The sequence below is a fragment of the Heterodontus francisci genome, chromosome 6, assembly GCF_036365525.1.
Source record: "Heterodontus francisci isolate sHetFra1 chromosome 6, sHetFra1.hap1, whole genome shotgun sequence".
In the NCBI taxonomy this organism is placed as follows: Eukaryota; Metazoa; Chordata; class Chondrichthyes; order Heterodontiformes; family Heterodontidae; genus Heterodontus; species Heterodontus francisci.
Genome location: NC_090376.1, coordinates 56665198 through 56683117, shown reverse-complemented (window position 1 = coordinate 56683117; position 17920 = coordinate 56665198). Strand labels below are relative to the sequence as shown.

The window sequence follows — 17920 nt, the reverse complement described above, 5'->3', positions numbered from 1 at the left end:
AACGTAAGGGAACCAAAGCCAGGGTTCCTTCGATGATGGAGATAGAGAATGTGATGAAACAAAAAAAGAGGGTGTATGATGCATGTCAGGTGAATTCTTCAAACAAGAACCAGGCCAAATACAATAAGTTGAGAAGGGAAGTGAAGAGGGCATTATGACTGGCAAAGGGAGAATATGAGAATAGAATGGCAGTTAACATAAAAGGGAACTCAAAAATCATCATCTGGTATGTAAGTAGTAAGCGGGTTGTAAAAGGTGGGGTGGGGCCTATTGGGGACAAAGAGGGTGCTATATGCTTAAGAGGCACAGGGCAAGGCTAGAATACTTAATGAGTCCAGACTGGCCAAGAGGGTATGGGAAAATGGCGCACTGACACGCAACGCAAGTCCGAGTGTATCAAGCCTGTGTCCTCAGTATCTTGCTCTACGTCAGCGAGGCCTGGACAATGTATGTCCGCCAAGAGCGACGGCTCAACTCATTCCATCTTCGCTGCCTCCAGCGAATCCTTGGCATCAGGTGGCAGGACCGTATCTCCAATGCAGAAGTCCTCGAGGCAGCCAACATCCCCAGCACATACACCCTACTGATCCAGCTTCGCTTGAGATGGCTTGGCCATTTGAGCTGCATGGAAGATGGCAGGATCCCCAAGGACGCATTGTACAGCGAGCTCGTCACTGGTATCAGACCCACCGGCCGTCCATGTCTCCGCTTTAAAGGCGTCTGTAAACGCGACATGAAGTCCTGTGACATTGACCACAGGTTGTGGGAGTCAGTTGCCAGTAAGCTGGCAGACCGCCATAAAGGCGGGGCTAAAGAGTGGCGAGTCGAAGAGACTTAGCAGTTGACAGGAAAAAAGACAAGTGCAAGGAGAGTGCCAACTGTGTAACAGCCCCGACAACCAATTTTATCTGTAGCGCCTGTGGAAGAGTCTGTCACTCTAGAATTGCCCTTTATAGCCACTCCAGGCGCTGCTTCACAAACCACTGACCACCTCTAGGCGCTTACCCATTGTCTCTCGAGACAAGGAGGCCAAAGAAGAGACTTTGTATCGGTGTTTACTAAGGAAGAGGATGCTGACAAAAATCAAGTGGAGATAGTAGAGGTAGTGGATGAGGTGAAAATTGATAGGCAGATGTATTGGAAAGACTGGCTGTGCATGGAGTGGATAAGTTGCCTGGACTGGATGGTTTGCATCCCAGGTTGCTAAAAGAAGTGGGAGTAGAGATAGCAGAAGGGCTTGCCATAATCTTCCTATCTTCCCTTGATATGGGGAAGGTGCCAGAGGAGAGTAGCAAATCTGACACCCTTAAGAGAGGGTGTAAGGACATTCCTAGTAACTACAGGCTGGTCAGTTTAACATCAGTAGTGGATAAGCTTTTAGAAACAATAATCCAGGAAAGAATCAACAGGCACTTGGAGAGGTTTGAGTTAATTAGGGAGAGCCAGCACAGATTTGTGGTAGGAAGCTTGTGCTTGACCAATCTTATGTAATTTTTTTTGACGAAGTAACAGAAGGTTGATGAAGGGAAAGCAATGGATGGTGTCCATAGGGATTTTAAGAAAGCATTTGACTGATTACCACATAAAAGGCTGGTGACCAAGCTTGATGTCAGTGTCAGCTTGGATTAAAAAAAATTGGTTTAAGGACAGAAAACAGCATTTGGGAGTTTGTGCTTCATAAATAGAGACAGATTACAAAAGCAGAGAAGTTATGCTGAACCTTTATAAAACACTGGTTCAGCCACAACTAGAATATTGTCTCCAATTCTGGTCACCACACTTTAGAAAGGATGAGGGTCCTTGAGCAGGCGCAGAGGGTCATTTACCAGAATGGTTCCAGGAATGAGGGATTTTAGCAATAAGGTTAGGTCGGAGAAGCTGGGGTTGTTCTCCTTGGTGCAAAGGAGATTGAGGAGAGATTTTATGGAAGTGTACAAGATTCTGACAAGTTTGGCTAGGATAGACAAAGAAAAGCTGTTTCCATTACATGCTACAAAAACTAAAGGACACAGATTTAAGGTATTAGGCAACAGATGCAGGGGGGACGTGAGGAAGAACTTTTTGGGCAGCAAGTGGAAATGACACTGCCCATGAGGGTGGTGGAAGTGGAGACAATAAATGATTTCAAAAAGGAAATTGGGCACTTGAGAAAAATAAATGGACAGGGCTACGGGGATAGAGCCGTGAAATGGGACTGATTGGATTGCTCTACAACAGGGATGTCCAACCCTTTCACGTGGGGGGCCTGCATTACAATTTTTGTCTTACATAGGGGGCTAGTGAGAATTTCAGAAAGATAAAGGCATTAAAAGTGTATCTTATGATTGATCAAAACAACAACAAATGTGCATTTTTATGAAGAAGCTTTAAAAGAGAAAACTAATTTATTGATTTACTTTATAATCACTATTTTGGACACTGATTTAGTGAGATAACTGGCATTTTTTTGCTTGCGCAAATAGTCAATGTTCGTCCTCATCTTGATGCAGAAATGCGGAGTATTCCAGATAGATGTCCATCCGTCAGGAGTGTTCTCGATGACTAACTTTCGCTCTGCTTTTCTCTCTGTCTGTCCCTGTCTGTCTCGCTCTTTCTGTCTCTCCCTTTCTCTTTCTCTGCACCCCCCGCCCGCGCGCTCTCTGTTCCCCCCACCCTCCCCGCCCCCAGCCCGCCCCCTCCTGGAATTGCCTTGATTGCTGTGCCAATGAAGCAATTTTAGATAATTCAATCACTTGGAGCAAGTATTGTCCTGGGTCAATGCTGCTTATGCCTCTGGCTCCTGGTGGATCTTTTAAATATGTAAAGGTGTTTCACATGCAAATTGTGGTGGCCATCTTGGCTGCCAGTTTTTTAAAAGTTATCTGCAGGGATTTTCCCATTAAGTTTAATGTAAGTTTTCCACTGATAAATTAAGAATTCCTCATTTGGCATATCGGATTTTTTTGACAATGGTCTTAGTATTGGAGACGAGTAAAGTCTGGAAGCTCAGTTCTGGGTGAATGGTCAAGTTCAGTCTGGGAAGTGTCCAAGGAAGGAAATGGAATTGGTCAATAGTCTATGGAACAGGCTCAAGGGGCTGAATGGCCTTCTCCTGTTCCTATAGAGTTTATGGCAGGAGCTGAAGAGTGGTTTGAATAAATAAAGTGACAATCTGTTGGATTGTAATGTTAATTTGTATTCAAATACATTTTTAGTACCTTTGACATTGTGTGTTCGCTAAAATATCAGTTGATGAGTGAGCATTGATACAAGACAGTTGTTGATACAAATCAATACACTGATATTGCCTTAATAATTAATTAACATTCCTATTCATAATTTTTTTCAGAACAAAGGCTCCCTCCAGTTTGAGGACAAATGGGACCAAATGCACCCCATTGTTCTTAAGCTGTTACGGCAGGAATCTGTGACAAAGCAGCAATGGTTTGACTTATTTTCGTAAGTACCTGAATTACTTGAAAAATCTAATTGAGACTGTAAACACATTTGGACAGATTTTTGTTCAATGGGGCTGCACTTCTGGCTGCCTCAACTGCCCGTTCATGATCCCAACCAATTTCCTGGGGTAAGGATCATTTCAATATTTTGAGTGGACAAGTTGTCTCGGGGATTGGTAGGGGTAGCACAAACACGATTTGCATGCAATTGCTGCAGCAGGCTCTGGGGCAGAAGAGGAGGTCTGCAGTTTAGACCACAAATTTACATTTTGTGGGGCACAGAAATATTATCGATTGCCCTGTGATTGTTTACATTCTGGAACTTTTAGATTTTAATTCCTCTGATCCCATACTATAGCAATGTGTGCACCAGCGATGCATAGTTCCTAGCATCCAACAATTGCTTTGTTGCAAATAATAGGACATGAGTCTTGTGACATTATCATCAATACACTGACTGTATGTAGGCAGATGTTTGGGATGCTCATTGCTTCCGACTGGAATCCTGAAAGTGATGGGAAACTGGTGGGAATCCTATTTCTGATTTTTAAAAAAATCTCCTGCCTACTCCAGCTCTGTCTAAATCAGACAGAAAAAAGGTAAATCAGCCTTGTTATTTTGATAGGTGGTTTTCCATTGTCTATTTAAATGAATTAGGACAAAATATCCATAGCCTTCAATGGATTATTTTGTTAGAGCTTTCAATAAAAGTACAAAAGAAACCTGAGATGATACAAATAATTGAAATCTGTGTTGTGGGTCTTAATACAGTCTGTTCAGATATTGACCAATCTCAATGCTGGAGGATGAGCCTTTTCTTAAAAACGTCCTATTAAATGGTAACATCCATATTTGAAGGCTTCCATATATGGGCATTTCTATCCTTGGCCAGTTTGAAGCTGAGTACTGGCTCAGCCCATAGAGCAACAATGGGTCTTCCATATATGGAAGACTCAGCTCCCGGATCATTAGTTGGACCCGTCTTCCATATATGGAAATTCTATTTTGTCCTGGTGAAGCTGGGCCTTCTATATGAGTTGGATGGAATTAACTATATTGATTTTCATAGTTACTGGATTTTCAATTTTCACATTCTTTTTGCTCTTCATACGAACATATGAATTAGAAGCAGGAGTAGGCCACTCGACTCTGAACCTGCCCCACCATTCAATAAGTTCATGCCTGAACTGATTATTTATTTATTTATTTAGAGATACAGCACTGAAACAGGCCCTTCGCCCACTGAGTCTGTGCCGACCAACAACCACCCATTTATACTAACCCTACAGTAATCTCATATTCCCTACCACCTACCTACACTAGGGGCAATTTACAATGGCCAATTTACCCATCACCTGCAAGTCTTTGGCAGTGGGAGGAAACCGGAGCACCCGGCGAAAACCCACGCGGTCACAGGGAGAACTTGCAAACTCCGCACAGGCAGTACCCAGAATTGAACCCGGGTCCCTGGAGCTGTGAGGCTCCAGTGCTAACCACTGCGCCTACTCCCGATTACCTTCCACCCCCTTGCTTATCAAGAATCTATCTACCTCTGCCTTAAAAATATTCAAAGACACTGCTTCCACTGGCTTTTGAGGAAGAGAATTCCAAAGACATGATCCTCAGAAAAAATTTCTCATCTGTCTTAAATGGGCAACCCCCTATTTTTAAACAGTTCTAGATACAACCGCAAGGGGAAACATCCTTTCCACATCCACCCTGTCAAGACCCTTTAGGATCTTGTGTTTCAATCAATGGTTAACATAGGCATGTGAAGCTGGGCATTCCATATATGGAGTTGGATGGATATATCTAATATAGGCCTTCCTAGACCATTATTGCTGCCTCCTTGGAGGATGAAGGCTTCCAATATTGGCTTAATATGGCTTATAGTCTGATATTACCTTATCAATTCCTAGAGATTTCCTTATATGGAGGTAATAACATTTATCTCAACATCCAAAAGAGCATACCTGGTTTTTGGTCAGTGTACGATTCTTTCAATGATTTTTTCGATAGTAAATAGTCATAGTCATATGTTCACATATGGATTTAACTGGGCAAGGATGGAACTGCCCCGACCCACTCACCCCACCCTGCGCCTGTGCTGCCACCCCTGCTCCACTGTGTCTGTGCTGCCTCCCCATCCCTCCCCCCGCCACCCCCGGCGCACCGCCGCCCACCCCTCCCCCCCGTCTCTTCAAGATATGTGCTTTTCTTTTGTTGAAGTTTATGTCTCTTATGTTTGTACCAAATTCTACATTATAAATACTGTTGTTTGCTCATAGAGATGTTCATGCAGTCTGTCTGTGGGATGATAAGGGCCCAGCAAAAATACATCAGGCTCTCAAAGAAGACATTCTGGATTTTATCAAACAAGCTCAAGCTGTAAGTCTACATTTAAGCAAATAAAATATTTGTGTATTGAGTATTTTGTTAACTATACTGAAACACTTGTAGGACAGTTGGCAGCACAGAGTGGTTGCAGAACATAGTGCACTGCAAGCAGAGTGTAAAAGTTGCTAATTTGCGATAGAGGGGAAAGGAGGGGCTCTTTTTGCCTCCAGTACTTGGTGTGGATGCTGCGAAAGGCAAATATTTAATCTACCAATAACTTGCACTAAGGTGTAAGGTAAGGGGCATCAGGGAGGAGGAGACATTTTGATCTGGGCACTGGAGGCAGTGTCATTTCTTAAGTTAGGTGGTGGTACTGGTCCGGTTAGTGGTCAGGGACAGGAGGGTATGATTGTGCATCAGACAGGTAAGGGGACTCCAGTTGCAGCGCTGGAGGAGCCTCGGCCTTTGCCCTTATCTAACAGGTCTGGCAGCCTGTGTGGATGACTGCATGCCTGCAGGATGGATGAGTAAACGGACCATGGCATGATGGTGCAGGAGGCCATGCAAGTGGGATGGGAGAAAAGGAATGTGTTGGTGCTAGGAGAAGGTATAGTTGGGGATGGATATTGCTGTCTGCAGCATGCCCGAGAGTTCTGAAGGTTGTGTTGCTTGCCCAGTGCCAGAGTTAAGGACGTGTCCTCAGTTGGAAAAGAACGAAGTTGGAGGCGGAGGATCCAGTTATCATGGCCCACATAGGAACCAATGACATAGGTAGAATGAGGTTCTGGTCAGGGATTTGAGGAGCGAGGGTCCAAATTAAAAAGCAGAGCCTCAAAGGTAATAATCTCTGGATTACTACCTGTGTGTTGGCATCCTTCCGTCTACGAGAGATGATGATGCACAGCAAACAGTCCATTTAAATGTGGTGTCTACATATGGTGCACCTCTTTTGATGGCTGTGGAGGCCAATCCTTGAGAGGTGGTTTCTGCCATACATTTGGCACATGAAGCTGCCGGGTGACATTTTGGATGGTTGTTTTTGGCATTGGCACCTGTTGCCAAGCTGTTATAGCAATTGGTGGTGATACAGACCAGCCCATGAGGTGTTGGCATTTCCCCTCTTTCATCAGCCAGTGACTCCCAGGAGCAGTAGTTGATGTTTAGGGCCTTCATGTCATGCTTGCTCCCACTACCTCACTGTACAGAAGGTCCTTTGTATGCAACCATCTGCCATCCTTTGGATGTGCCCGATCCACCAAAGCCACCTCTGTTTGATTAATGCTAACACATTTGGGAGCTCTGCCTTTGCGAGGACTGCTGCATTTGTGGTTTTATCCTGCCAGGATATACTCATAATGTGCCGCAGACAGCAAAGGTGGAAATTGTTCAGCTGTTTTTCCTGGTAACTGCAATTCACCCGTGATTCATACAGCAAGGTGCTAAGAACACAGGCCTTATAAACCATCAGCATGCTCCAAAGGGTTCAGTGTATTTACACCTAATCTGTACTAATGCTTTGTCTTTCAACACACCATTAACATATTGTTTGCCTTTGCTCCGTGACCTTTGGTCAGCTATGTGGCCTGGTCCAATCTAGACCTCCTTTGTTATCTCTTGCCCCACCCCCACCTCACTTGCTTATAACCTGTGACTTTTCTAATATTTGTCAGTTCCGATGAAGGGTCACTGACCCGAAACATTAACTCTGCTTCTCTTTCCACAGATGCTGCCAGACCTGCTGAGTGATTCCAACATTTCTTGTTTTTACTCCACAGGGTCAGTTTGGCATTCTTAGTGAGGTGGCCAAAGGTGGTAGCTGCTTTCTCTGTGTGCATCGAGCTCTGCATCAAGGGACAGACTGTTACCGTGGAAATTGGCATAGGGTGAAACCAAACAGAGAGTTGAATCCGTGGCTCATAGTGGTATGGGAGAAAGGGGATTTGATTCATGTGGTGAGGCACCAGTATTGGGGAAACGGAACTATTCCGTTGGGATAGGCTCCACTTCAACTGAGCTGGGACCAGTGACAAATCATCTAACTCAGACAGGATAGGGCTTTAAACTAGAGATGGGAGGGTTAAAGTGAGAGGAAATTTATAAATCTGAAAAAAGTCGAGAGCAGAGTGTGTAGCATTTTGGGAAGGATAAGAAGAGTGCAACAGGAAGGGACAAAACTTTAACTAAGGCATCAGTGAATCAGGTCAAATCAGGGAAAATGGTTAAGAAGTTTAAAATTAAATATGCATTATCTGAATGCACAAAGCATTTGCAACAAAAAAGATGAATTAATGGCACAAATAAAGAGAAATGGGGTTTGATCTAATAGCCATTACAGAAATATGGTTGCAGGTTACCGAAGTTGGGGTTTAAATATTCCAGGGTACTTGATGTTTTGAAAAGACAAAGAAAGTGGAAAATGAGTGGGGTAACCATGAAAATAAAGGATGGCAAGGACAGTAGTGAGGAAGGATCTTGGCTTGGAAAAGTGGGAAGTAGAATCAGTATGAGATAGGCAGATGAGAAAGAACAAGAGTGAGAAACAATATTTCCTCTAAGCTGCACGAATGCGCGGGAATTGGGAATGTGTCGCACAGGAAACAAATAGACCATGTACAAGCAGTTCCCATTAAGATGTACTCATGCGCGGCTGTGCGGCAGTCTTAAAGGGACTGCACAGTGCAATAAGCTGACGGCACACAGCAAACAAAAGTTAGAGGGAACGTTGGTCAGAAAACACTGGTGGGAGTAGTTTATAGGCCCTTTAACAGTATCTACATTGCATTGAGAAATAAAAACTTTCTGGAAAAAGAGATCCATCTGTAGCTAACGGAAGAAGTTAAGGATGGTGTTAGATTAAAAGAAGAGGCTTATAATATTACCAAGAAGAGTAGTAAGCTTGAGGATTGGGAGAATTTTAGTTACTAGCAAAGGATGACCAGCAATTGATAGAGGGAGAGTGTAGAATATGCGAGTAAACTAGCCAGAAATATAAAAACAGATTGTAACAGCTTCGACAAATATGTAAAAAGGAAGAGAGTAGTGAAACTAAACATGGGTCCCTTAGAAACTGTGACAGGAGAAGTTGTAATGGGGAATAAGAAAATGGCAGTGACGTTAAACAAATATTTTGTCTGTGTTCATAATATGACACAAAAAGCATATCAGAAATAGTGGGGAATTGAGAGTCTAGTGAGAGTAAGGAACTTAAGTAATTAATGTTAGTAAAGAAAAAGTACTACTGAAAGCGGATAAATCCCCTGGACCTAATGGCCCGATGTCCAAGGATTCTAAAAGAGGTATTTGCAGAGATAATGGATGGACGTTGTGATGTTCCAGAATCTAGGGAATTTTGGAATGGTCCCAGCAGATTCGAAGGTAGTAAATGGAACATTGCTATTCAAGAAAGGTGGGAGAGAGAAAACAGGGCCAGTTAACTTGACATCAATCTTTGGGAGAATGTTGGAATTTATTATTAAAGTGTTAACTGGGGACGTAGAAAATCATATTTAAGGGAAATTATGTTTGACAAATCCATTAGAATTTTTTGAGTATGTAACTAGCATGGTAGGTAAACGGGAGCCAAGATATAGTATGTTTGGATTTTCAAAAGGCATTCGATAAAGTGCCATACAAAAGACTGTTGAACAAAATAAGGGCTCTTAGGTTTCGGGTTAATATGTTAGCATGGAAAGAGAGCTGGTTAAAAGACAGAAAACAAGAGAGTAGGGTTAAATGTTTCATAGAATGTTTTTCTTCTGTGTTGTAACTATCCAGCCCATTGAGTCCTTGCCAGCTCTCTGCAAAAGCATTTTAACTAGTCCCACTCCCCAGCCTTGCCCCGTAGTCCTGCAAATTTTTTCCCTTCAGGTGCTTATCCAATTACCTTTTGAAAGGCAGTGTTTTTCAGAGTGTAACCACTCGCTGAGCAATAAAGGTATTCCTCATGTCACCTTTGGTTCTTTTGCCAATCACCTTCAATCTGTGTTGTCTAGTTCTCAAACGTTCTGCCAATTTATTTTGCCTAGACCCTTTGTGATTTTGAACTCTATCAAATCTCCTCAATTTCTCTTTTAGGAAAAAAACTGCAGCATCTCCAACCTGTCTATGTAGCTGAAGTCTCTTATCCCTGGAACCATTCTTGTAAATCTTTTCTGCCCCCTCTCTGAAGCCATTACAACCTTCCCAAAGTGCCGTGCCCAGAGCTGGACACATTTTCAGGTTGACAGGCTGTGACTGGTAGAGTGCTGCAAGGATCAGTCCTGGGGCCTTGGCTAGTTACAATCTATATTAATGACTTGGATGGAGGGACTGAGTGTAATGTATACATGTTTGCTGACAGTACAAAGGTGGGTGGGAAAGTAAGCTGTGAGGAGGACAGAGGCTGCAAAGGTATATCGATAGGTAAAGCGAGTGCGCAGGAAGGTGGCAGAGCAAATATAATGTGGGGAAATGTGAGGTTATTCACTTCGGTTGTAAGAATAAAAAAAATATATATTTCAAATGTGATCTATTCAATGTTGGTATTTAGAGGGATTTGGCTGTCCTTTTACAAAGAATGCAAAGTTAACATGAAGGTACAGCAAGCAATTAGGAAGGCAAATGGTGTTTCGACCTTCATTGCAAGGCGGTTGGAGTACAGGAGTAAGGAAGTCATACTGCAATTGTGCAGGTCCTTGGAGTACTGTGTAAAATTTTGGTCTCTGTACCTAGGGGAAAGATATGCTTGCCTTAGAGGGGGTGCAACAAAGGTTGACTAGATTGATTCTTGGGAAGAGAGGGTTGTCCTATGAGGAGAGATTGAGGTAGAATGGGCCTATACTCGAGTTTAGAAGAATAAGAGGTAATGTCATTGAAACATGTAAGATATAAACCTGAGAGGGCTTGACGGGGTAGGTGCTGAGAGGCAGTCTCCTCTGGTTGAACAGTCTAGAATTAGGGGGCATAGTCTCAGGATAAGGAGACAGCCATTTTGGATTGAGATAAGGAGATATTTCTTCACTCAGGTTTGTGAATCTTCAGTGTTCTCTACCCACAGGGCTAGCAGATGCTCAGTCATTGAGTGCACTCAAGGCAGCGATAGAGATTTTTGGACACTTAAGTGAATAAAGGGAAGTGGGGATCCTGTGGGAAAGTGGAATTAAGGGTGAGGGTCAGCCATGATCTTATTAAATGGCAGAGCGTGCTCAAGGGGCAGTATGGTCTACTCCGAAATCTTATGTTCTTCTGACTCTATTCACTACTTCATATTACTTTTGTATAATGCCTTGTTGAAGCCTGGCAAAGTACTTAACTGTGTATGCTACTTCAAAATTAGAACTCAGTTCCTTTTATGCTATTCAGAACTCATAATTTAATTTTTGTTTACCTTTGTACGAGTTTTATTTTCTATATCGATATTTTCTGCAAAAATGTTGATCAGAAATTTGTATTTGAGGTTGAGAAAACTACTTTCCAGGTTACATTAATTTATATTTATTTCTATTTGTACAGCACTATTTTGAGCTGGTACAACATGTCACAAAACATAGTCTTTTCGTATGAACGTGTGAAAATTGGACAGTATCAACAGCATATTAAACAGTTTTCAGAGATCACTTCATAATAACTAGCTTGCCATTTCTGAGTCCGTCTGTATAATCACAGATAATCATTACATTTTAGGTTTCTAAATGCACAGCTCTGCTGCTTTTCATAAATAGCCCAAAATGCTGAAGAACCCTCTTTTTATATATACATAAGTATATATATATATATTAAAAAAATATGCACGCGCACACACTGGTTAGCACGCTCAGATTTAACAGCTAATCCATAATTGCAGCATATTGTTCACTAACCGTCACAAGGGTTGCTCACCTTGCCCTTCTGCGTCTTCTGAGTGGCAGAAAGTACCTTGCTGTTCGACCAACATATACATATTAAAATTACTTTCAGATTTGTTTACATTGCATTGAAAGCAGATAATACAGCACAAACAAAATTAGAATCAATATCCTCTCCTCTGAATCCTTGGGATTTCTTCCCCCAACCCTTCATGTAAACTGTCCCACCTATGGCCACCCCCTTGACGCCTATCTCTTGCAGACTCTCCGTCTGTCATGGCCTTTTCACTTCTGAGGCCTTGATGATCAACAAGGCTATCTGACCATGTGTCCCTCTTCCCACCCATGTCCCTTGCATTTTCCAACCATCATTATCTTCTGTCTTCTTTACTATGTTTGGTAAACAGCCATCTCGAAAGCTAATAGTGTAAGTATCAATGCAATGTTGTTCCTTAAAATAGCTGTTCAGAAAAGTTCTGAATGGATTATATGAGTAAAGAGTACTTGTTACAATTCACTGTCTAGATGTAACCTCCTTACAAATTCTGTGGTAGAATACTGCCTAGAATTAGCATTTTTTGCTACCCTGAGTATTTTTGCCTGACCTGGTGTAAATGATAGAAAAGCAAAATACTTCGACTGCTGGAAATCTGATCTGGTGTAAATGATATTTGTTGGGTTTTTTTTGCAGAGAGTGCTGAGCCACCAGGATGACACTGCTTTACTAAAAGCCTACATTGCAGAATGGCGGAAATTCTTCACACAGTGCGACATCTTGCCCAAACCTTTCTGCCAATTAGAGATTACTTTAATGGGCAAACAGGGCAGTAATAAGAAATCCAATGTAGAGGACAGTATTGTGAGAAAGGTATGCAACTGTGCATTCAATAATTACCTCGGTTACTGTCAGGTAACTGTTGTTTCCTACAGTTCTCTGTTTGACTACAATCAACAATGACTTTAAAGGGATACAGCTCCACTGTAGCAGCAGAATAATGGATTATACTTTTTAGTATACATCTGTTCTGATGAAAGATCACAGACCTGAAATGTTAACTCTACTTCTCTCTCCACAGATGCTGCCTGGCGTGTTGAGTATTTTCAGCATCTTCTGGTTTTTTTTTTATTGGTAGAGCCAGCTGTTTTCAGGGTTTTGACCTAGGTCCTGACATTAGCAAACAATATTCATACCACTAAATTACTTTGCAATATTTACAATTATCTGGATTCTGTTTAAGGGTATTTGAGCAATGGCCTTAAAGGAACAGGGCCATATTGGCAGAAAACCATCACAACTGTGCTCAGGATTCCACATTGTCCTTTAGCAATGCCGCAGGAAATCTTCTGGTTTTTATACTTACCGGCTTCAATTTATTTGATGGATTTCACCTTCCACTGCCTTGAATACCTTTGTTTTAAACTCTGGTTTATTTGCATGCCTATCCTGATGTGCATTTGATAGATAATTAAATAATGTAGAAATCTTATACAGTATTAACTGAAATGCAGTGCAAATGTGTACAAGGCCTAACATTTTTGGCTTTCTGCATGCATAGTGCACCTAAAGAATACAAGCCAGCATGTGAACATCTAAGTTTTTTTTCTATTCATGCTGTTCTGGGTGTTTACATTGTTGTGTCATTTTAATTGGTTTCAAAGTTGTCAGATGACCAAAAATAGCATTTATTAAATATACAGCAAGATAATTGAAGGAAGTCCTAGATTTGGAAACAGTTTTCATTAAAATTAAATATGATTTAATCTCTCTGACTTTATTTAGAAGTCAGCCTTGGCTCAGTGGTAACACTCTTACCTCTGAATCAGAAGATTGTGGGTTCAAGTCCCACATGAGAGACTTGAACACACAATCTAGACTGCAGTACTGAGGCAATGCTGTATGGTCAGAGGTGCCATCTTTCAGACAAGACATTAAACTGAGGCTCCATCTGTCTTCTCGGGTGGATGTAAAAACTCCCTATAGCACTATTTCGAAGAAGAGCAGAGGAATTCTGTGTTTTTGCCAATATTTATCCCTTAATTAGCATCACTAAACAGCAACTTGCATTTATATAGCACTTGCATCGTAAAATGTCTCATGGTGTATAGATTGACATAAGCTGACAAGGAAGCAAGGTTTTCTAGATTGGAAGTGTTCACAGATATAATATTTTTTAATGTATTACTACCAATTTCCCATTCAGTTCTATTTGGGGACTCAAGACCATTGTAGTCTTCAGCTGTATTGGGGTTAAGGGTGAGATAGACCAGCACATGCAGATATAATTCACTCTCCATATGAAAGTTTTAAATTTTGTCCTTCCTTTTGTTTAATTTTATTTTATACTTGTTAGCCTTATATGGGGTTGCACATGGAGTGAAGACCAAGTGTTGTCCTTGGGTGAAAGTGAGTGCGAGGCTGGTGGATAATTGGACCTCAAGGTGTGGAGATGAAATTCCATCCTCACTTTAAAGTTGGGCACAGTGGTCATTAGGGGACTAGTCAAACAGGTGGAAACATGGGTTTCCTCCCACCCTACTTTATTTAACCCTGTTTGCATAGCCTTCTCTTCCTTTCTCCCTCATATACTTAACTGGTTTCCCCTTAAAGGGTCTGTGCTATTTGCCTTAACTGTTCCATGTTGAAGCAAATGCTAGGTTCTAACCACTCTTAGTAAAGGGGTTTCTCCTGAATTCTGTAATGGGTTTATTAGTGACTATCTTGTGTTTATGCTCCTGGACTGCCCACATGCAAACATCGGGCTGAATTTTACTAGCGCGCTGCACATCGTGGCAATGTGCTTTGAAGTCAACGGCCTTCAGGTGCAGATGCGCCGCCACTGTACCCTGCGATATTTCGCGTGGGGGCTCATTTAAATGGAGGGGGCGGAGCTGCCACCCCCGATGACATAGAGCGGGCGGCCACTCTGTCCCCGGCAGCGGCGTCCGGCGCCATCTTTCAAGGGCTTCAAGCCCTTGGAGATTTTAATTTTTAAAGTTATATTGTGGTGCATTGTTAGCAAAAATTTAAATAAATTCTGGAAGCCCTTTCCCACCCCCCAATGTTTGTTTTTGGGGCGATATCAACGAAATGAAATTTATTTCCAACCTGAACTTACCTCCCCAACCTCGTAACATTTGTCCTTTAACCCCTTCCCACTATCCCCACAGCCAAAAAAAAAGTGTTTTCCCCACTCTTTTTCCCCCCCCCCCCTCCCCCCCTCTCCCCCGTTACTTGCCTTGGAACTCCGAATGGGACGGCCACTGGGACAAGGTAAGTTTATTTGCATGTTTTATAAATTAATTTTAATATTTAAATGAAGGTGCACTGAGGCCTCGCCGCTACCAGTAAAATGCGGTGCGACCTTCTTGGCATTGGGGGTCATAGCGGGCTGCTCCCGCAAGTATTTTACAGGCCCCCCCCCCCCCCCCAACCCCTGTCACGACCCCTGGCATCCAGGGGCTAGTAAAATTCAGCCCATTATCTCTGCATCTACCCAATCAAACCCTTTCATAATCTTGAATATCTCTATCAGGTCACCCCTCAGCCTTCTATTTTCCAGAAAAAAGAGCCCTTTCAGTCCTGGTATTATCCTTTTATTTCTTTGCACCTTGTCCAGTGCCTCTATATCCTTTTTGTAATATAAGGACCCAAACTGTACAACATACTCCAATTGTGGTTTAATCAAGATTCTTTACAAATTTAGCATAACTTCCTTGCTTTTCAATTCTATTCCTCAAGAAATGAACCCCAGTGCTTTGTTGATTTTTAATGACCTGGTTAACTTGCATTGCTGCTTTTAATGATTTATGAGTATGTACCCCATGATCCCTTTGATTCTTTATTCCATTTAGACTCTTGCTTTCAAAGGAGTAGGTAATTAGTGTAAGTAGTGTAATTAGTATTTTTTAATTCAAGGAATAACTAATTAATCTAAGGGTAAGTAATGACAGGAGAGCTTAGCCCCGTGATATGCTCTTCCTGCGCTATGTGGGAAATCAGGGATGCTTCCAGCGTACCTGATGACCACGTGTGCAGGAAGTGTATCCACCTGCAGCTACTGGCTACCCGCATTACGGAGCTGGAGCTGCGGGTGAATTCACTGTGGAGCATCTGCGATGCTGAGGACGTCGTGGATAGCACGTTTAGTGAGGTGGTCACACCGCAGGTAATGGCTCCACTGGCAGAAAAGGGGTGGGTGACCACCAGACGGAGTAGTAGGCGCAGGCAGGTAGTGCAGGAGTCCCCTGTGGCCATCTCCCTCTCAAACAGATATACCACTTTGGATACTGTTGGGGGGGCGATGACCTCCCAGGGGAAAGCAGCAACAGCCAAGTTCGTGGCACCACGGAGGGCTCTGCTGCACTGCAGGGGAGGAAAAGGGGTGGAAGAACTATAGTGATGGGGGATTCTATTGTAAGGGGTGCAGATGGGCGTTTCTGTGGCCGCAAACGAGACTCCAGGATGGTATGTTGCCTCCCTGGTGTTGGGGTCAAGGATGTCTCAGAGCGGCTGCAGGATATTCTCAAAGGGGAGGGTGAGCAGCCAGAGGTCGTGGTCCATATTGGTACTAACGACATAGGCAGGAAGAGAGATGAGGTCCTACAAAGTGAATATAATGAGTTAGGCAGAAGGTTAAAAAGCAGGACCTCTAGGGTTGTAATCTCAGGATTACTCCCTGTGCCACGTGCTAGTGAGGGGAGGATAAGGCAAATGAATGCGTGGCTGAAGAGCATGTGCAGGCAGGAGAGCTTCAGCTACTTGGATCATTGGGATCTCTTCTGGTGCAGAGGTGACCTGTACAAGAGGGACGGGTTGCATCTGAACAGGAAGGGGACCAATATCCTTGCGGGGAGGTTTGCTAGTACTACTCGGGAGGGTTTAAACTAGTCTTGTAGTGGGGTGGGACCCAAAGTAGTAGTCTCTCCAATGAGACAGTTGAGGCAAATGTAGAGGTTAAAGCAAGCAAGTCCAGTAGGCAGGCCGGGCAGGGGCAGGACAGGGAGCGTGGAAGGTCTGGTAGGCTAAACTGCATTTACTTTAATGCAAGAAGCCTTACAGGTAAGGCAGATGAACTCAGAGCATGGATCGGGACATAGGATTGTGATATAGCTATTACGGAAACATGGTTGAGGGATGGGCAGGACTGGCAGCTCAATGTTCTGGGGTACCGATGCTTCTGGCGTGACAGAGGTGGAGGCAAGAGAGGAGGGGGAGTTGCACTATTGTTTAGGGAGAACATCACGGCAGAGGATATCCCGGGGGGAACATCCAGCGAGGCCATATGGGTTGAACTTAGAAATAAGAAAGGGGTGATTACTTTGATGGGATTATACTCTAGGCCCCCCAATAGTCAGAGGGAAGTGGAGGAGCATATATGTAGGGGAATCACAGATAGGTGTAGGAATTATAGGGTTGTAATAGTAGGTGATTTTAACTTCCCTAATATTGACTGGGACTGCCTTAGTGCTGAGTGTTCAGATGGGGAAGAATTTGTTAAGTGTGTCAAGGATAGTTTTCTGAAGCAGTATGTGGATGGCCCTACTGGAGAAGGGGCTACACGTCCTCCTCTTAGGAAATGAGGCTGGGCAGGTGGTTGATGTCAGTGGGGGAGCACTTTGGGACCAGTGACCATAACTCTATTACCTTCAAGATAGTTATGGAAAAGGATAGGACTGGTCCTCAGGTTGAAGTCCTAAATTGGGGGAAGGCTAATTTTGATGGCATCAGACAGGAACTCTCAAAAGTTGAATGGGAAAGGCTGTTTACAGGTAAAAGGGCGTCTGGCATGTGGGAGGCTTTTAAAAGTGAGATAGGAAGATTTCAGGGCTGGAATGTTCCTGTTGGATGGAAGGGCAAGGCTGGCAAGTTTAGGGAATCTTGGTTGACAAGGGATATTGAGGGTCTGGTCAGGACAAAGAAGGAGGCATATGTCAGGTATAGGCAGCTGGGATCAAGTGAGTCCCTCGAGGAGTATCGGGGATGTAGGACTACACTTAAGGAAATTAGGAGGGTGAAAAGGGGCCATGAGATTTCCCTGGCAGATAAGATAAAGGAGAATTCTAAAAGATTCTATAAGTATATTAAGAGTAAAAGGGTAGCTAGGGAGAGAGTAGGTCCCTTTAAGGATCTGTGTGGTAATCTATGTGTGGAGCCACGGGAAATGGGCGAGGTCTTAAATGAATATTTCTCATCTGTATTTACCGTGGAGAAGGTCATGGAAGCTAGTAAGTTCAAGGGAGGTAACAGCGATTTTCTGGAGCATATCAACATTACAAAGGAGGAGGTGTTGGAGGTTTTGAAGTGCATTAAGGTGGATAAATCTC

At 43.1% G+C, this 17920-nt stretch overlaps 1 protein-coding gene across 2 annotated transcripts in view; it reads left to right on the top strand.

The window, feature by feature from the left end:
• Positions 1-17920, top strand: part of LOC137371326 (cullin-5) — a 101565-nt gene that overhangs the window by 31198 nt on the left and 52447 nt on the right. For both annotated transcript variants that reach the window (XM_068033729.1, XM_068033730.1), the window contains exons 2-4: positions 3329-3438; positions 5726-5825; positions 12288-12464. In XM_068033729.1, coding sequence (XP_067889830.1) covers positions 3329-3438; positions 5726-5825; positions 12288-12464 — 387 coding nt within the window. The remainder of the gene's footprint in view (positions 1-3328; positions 3439-5725; positions 5826-12287; positions 12465-17920) is intronic.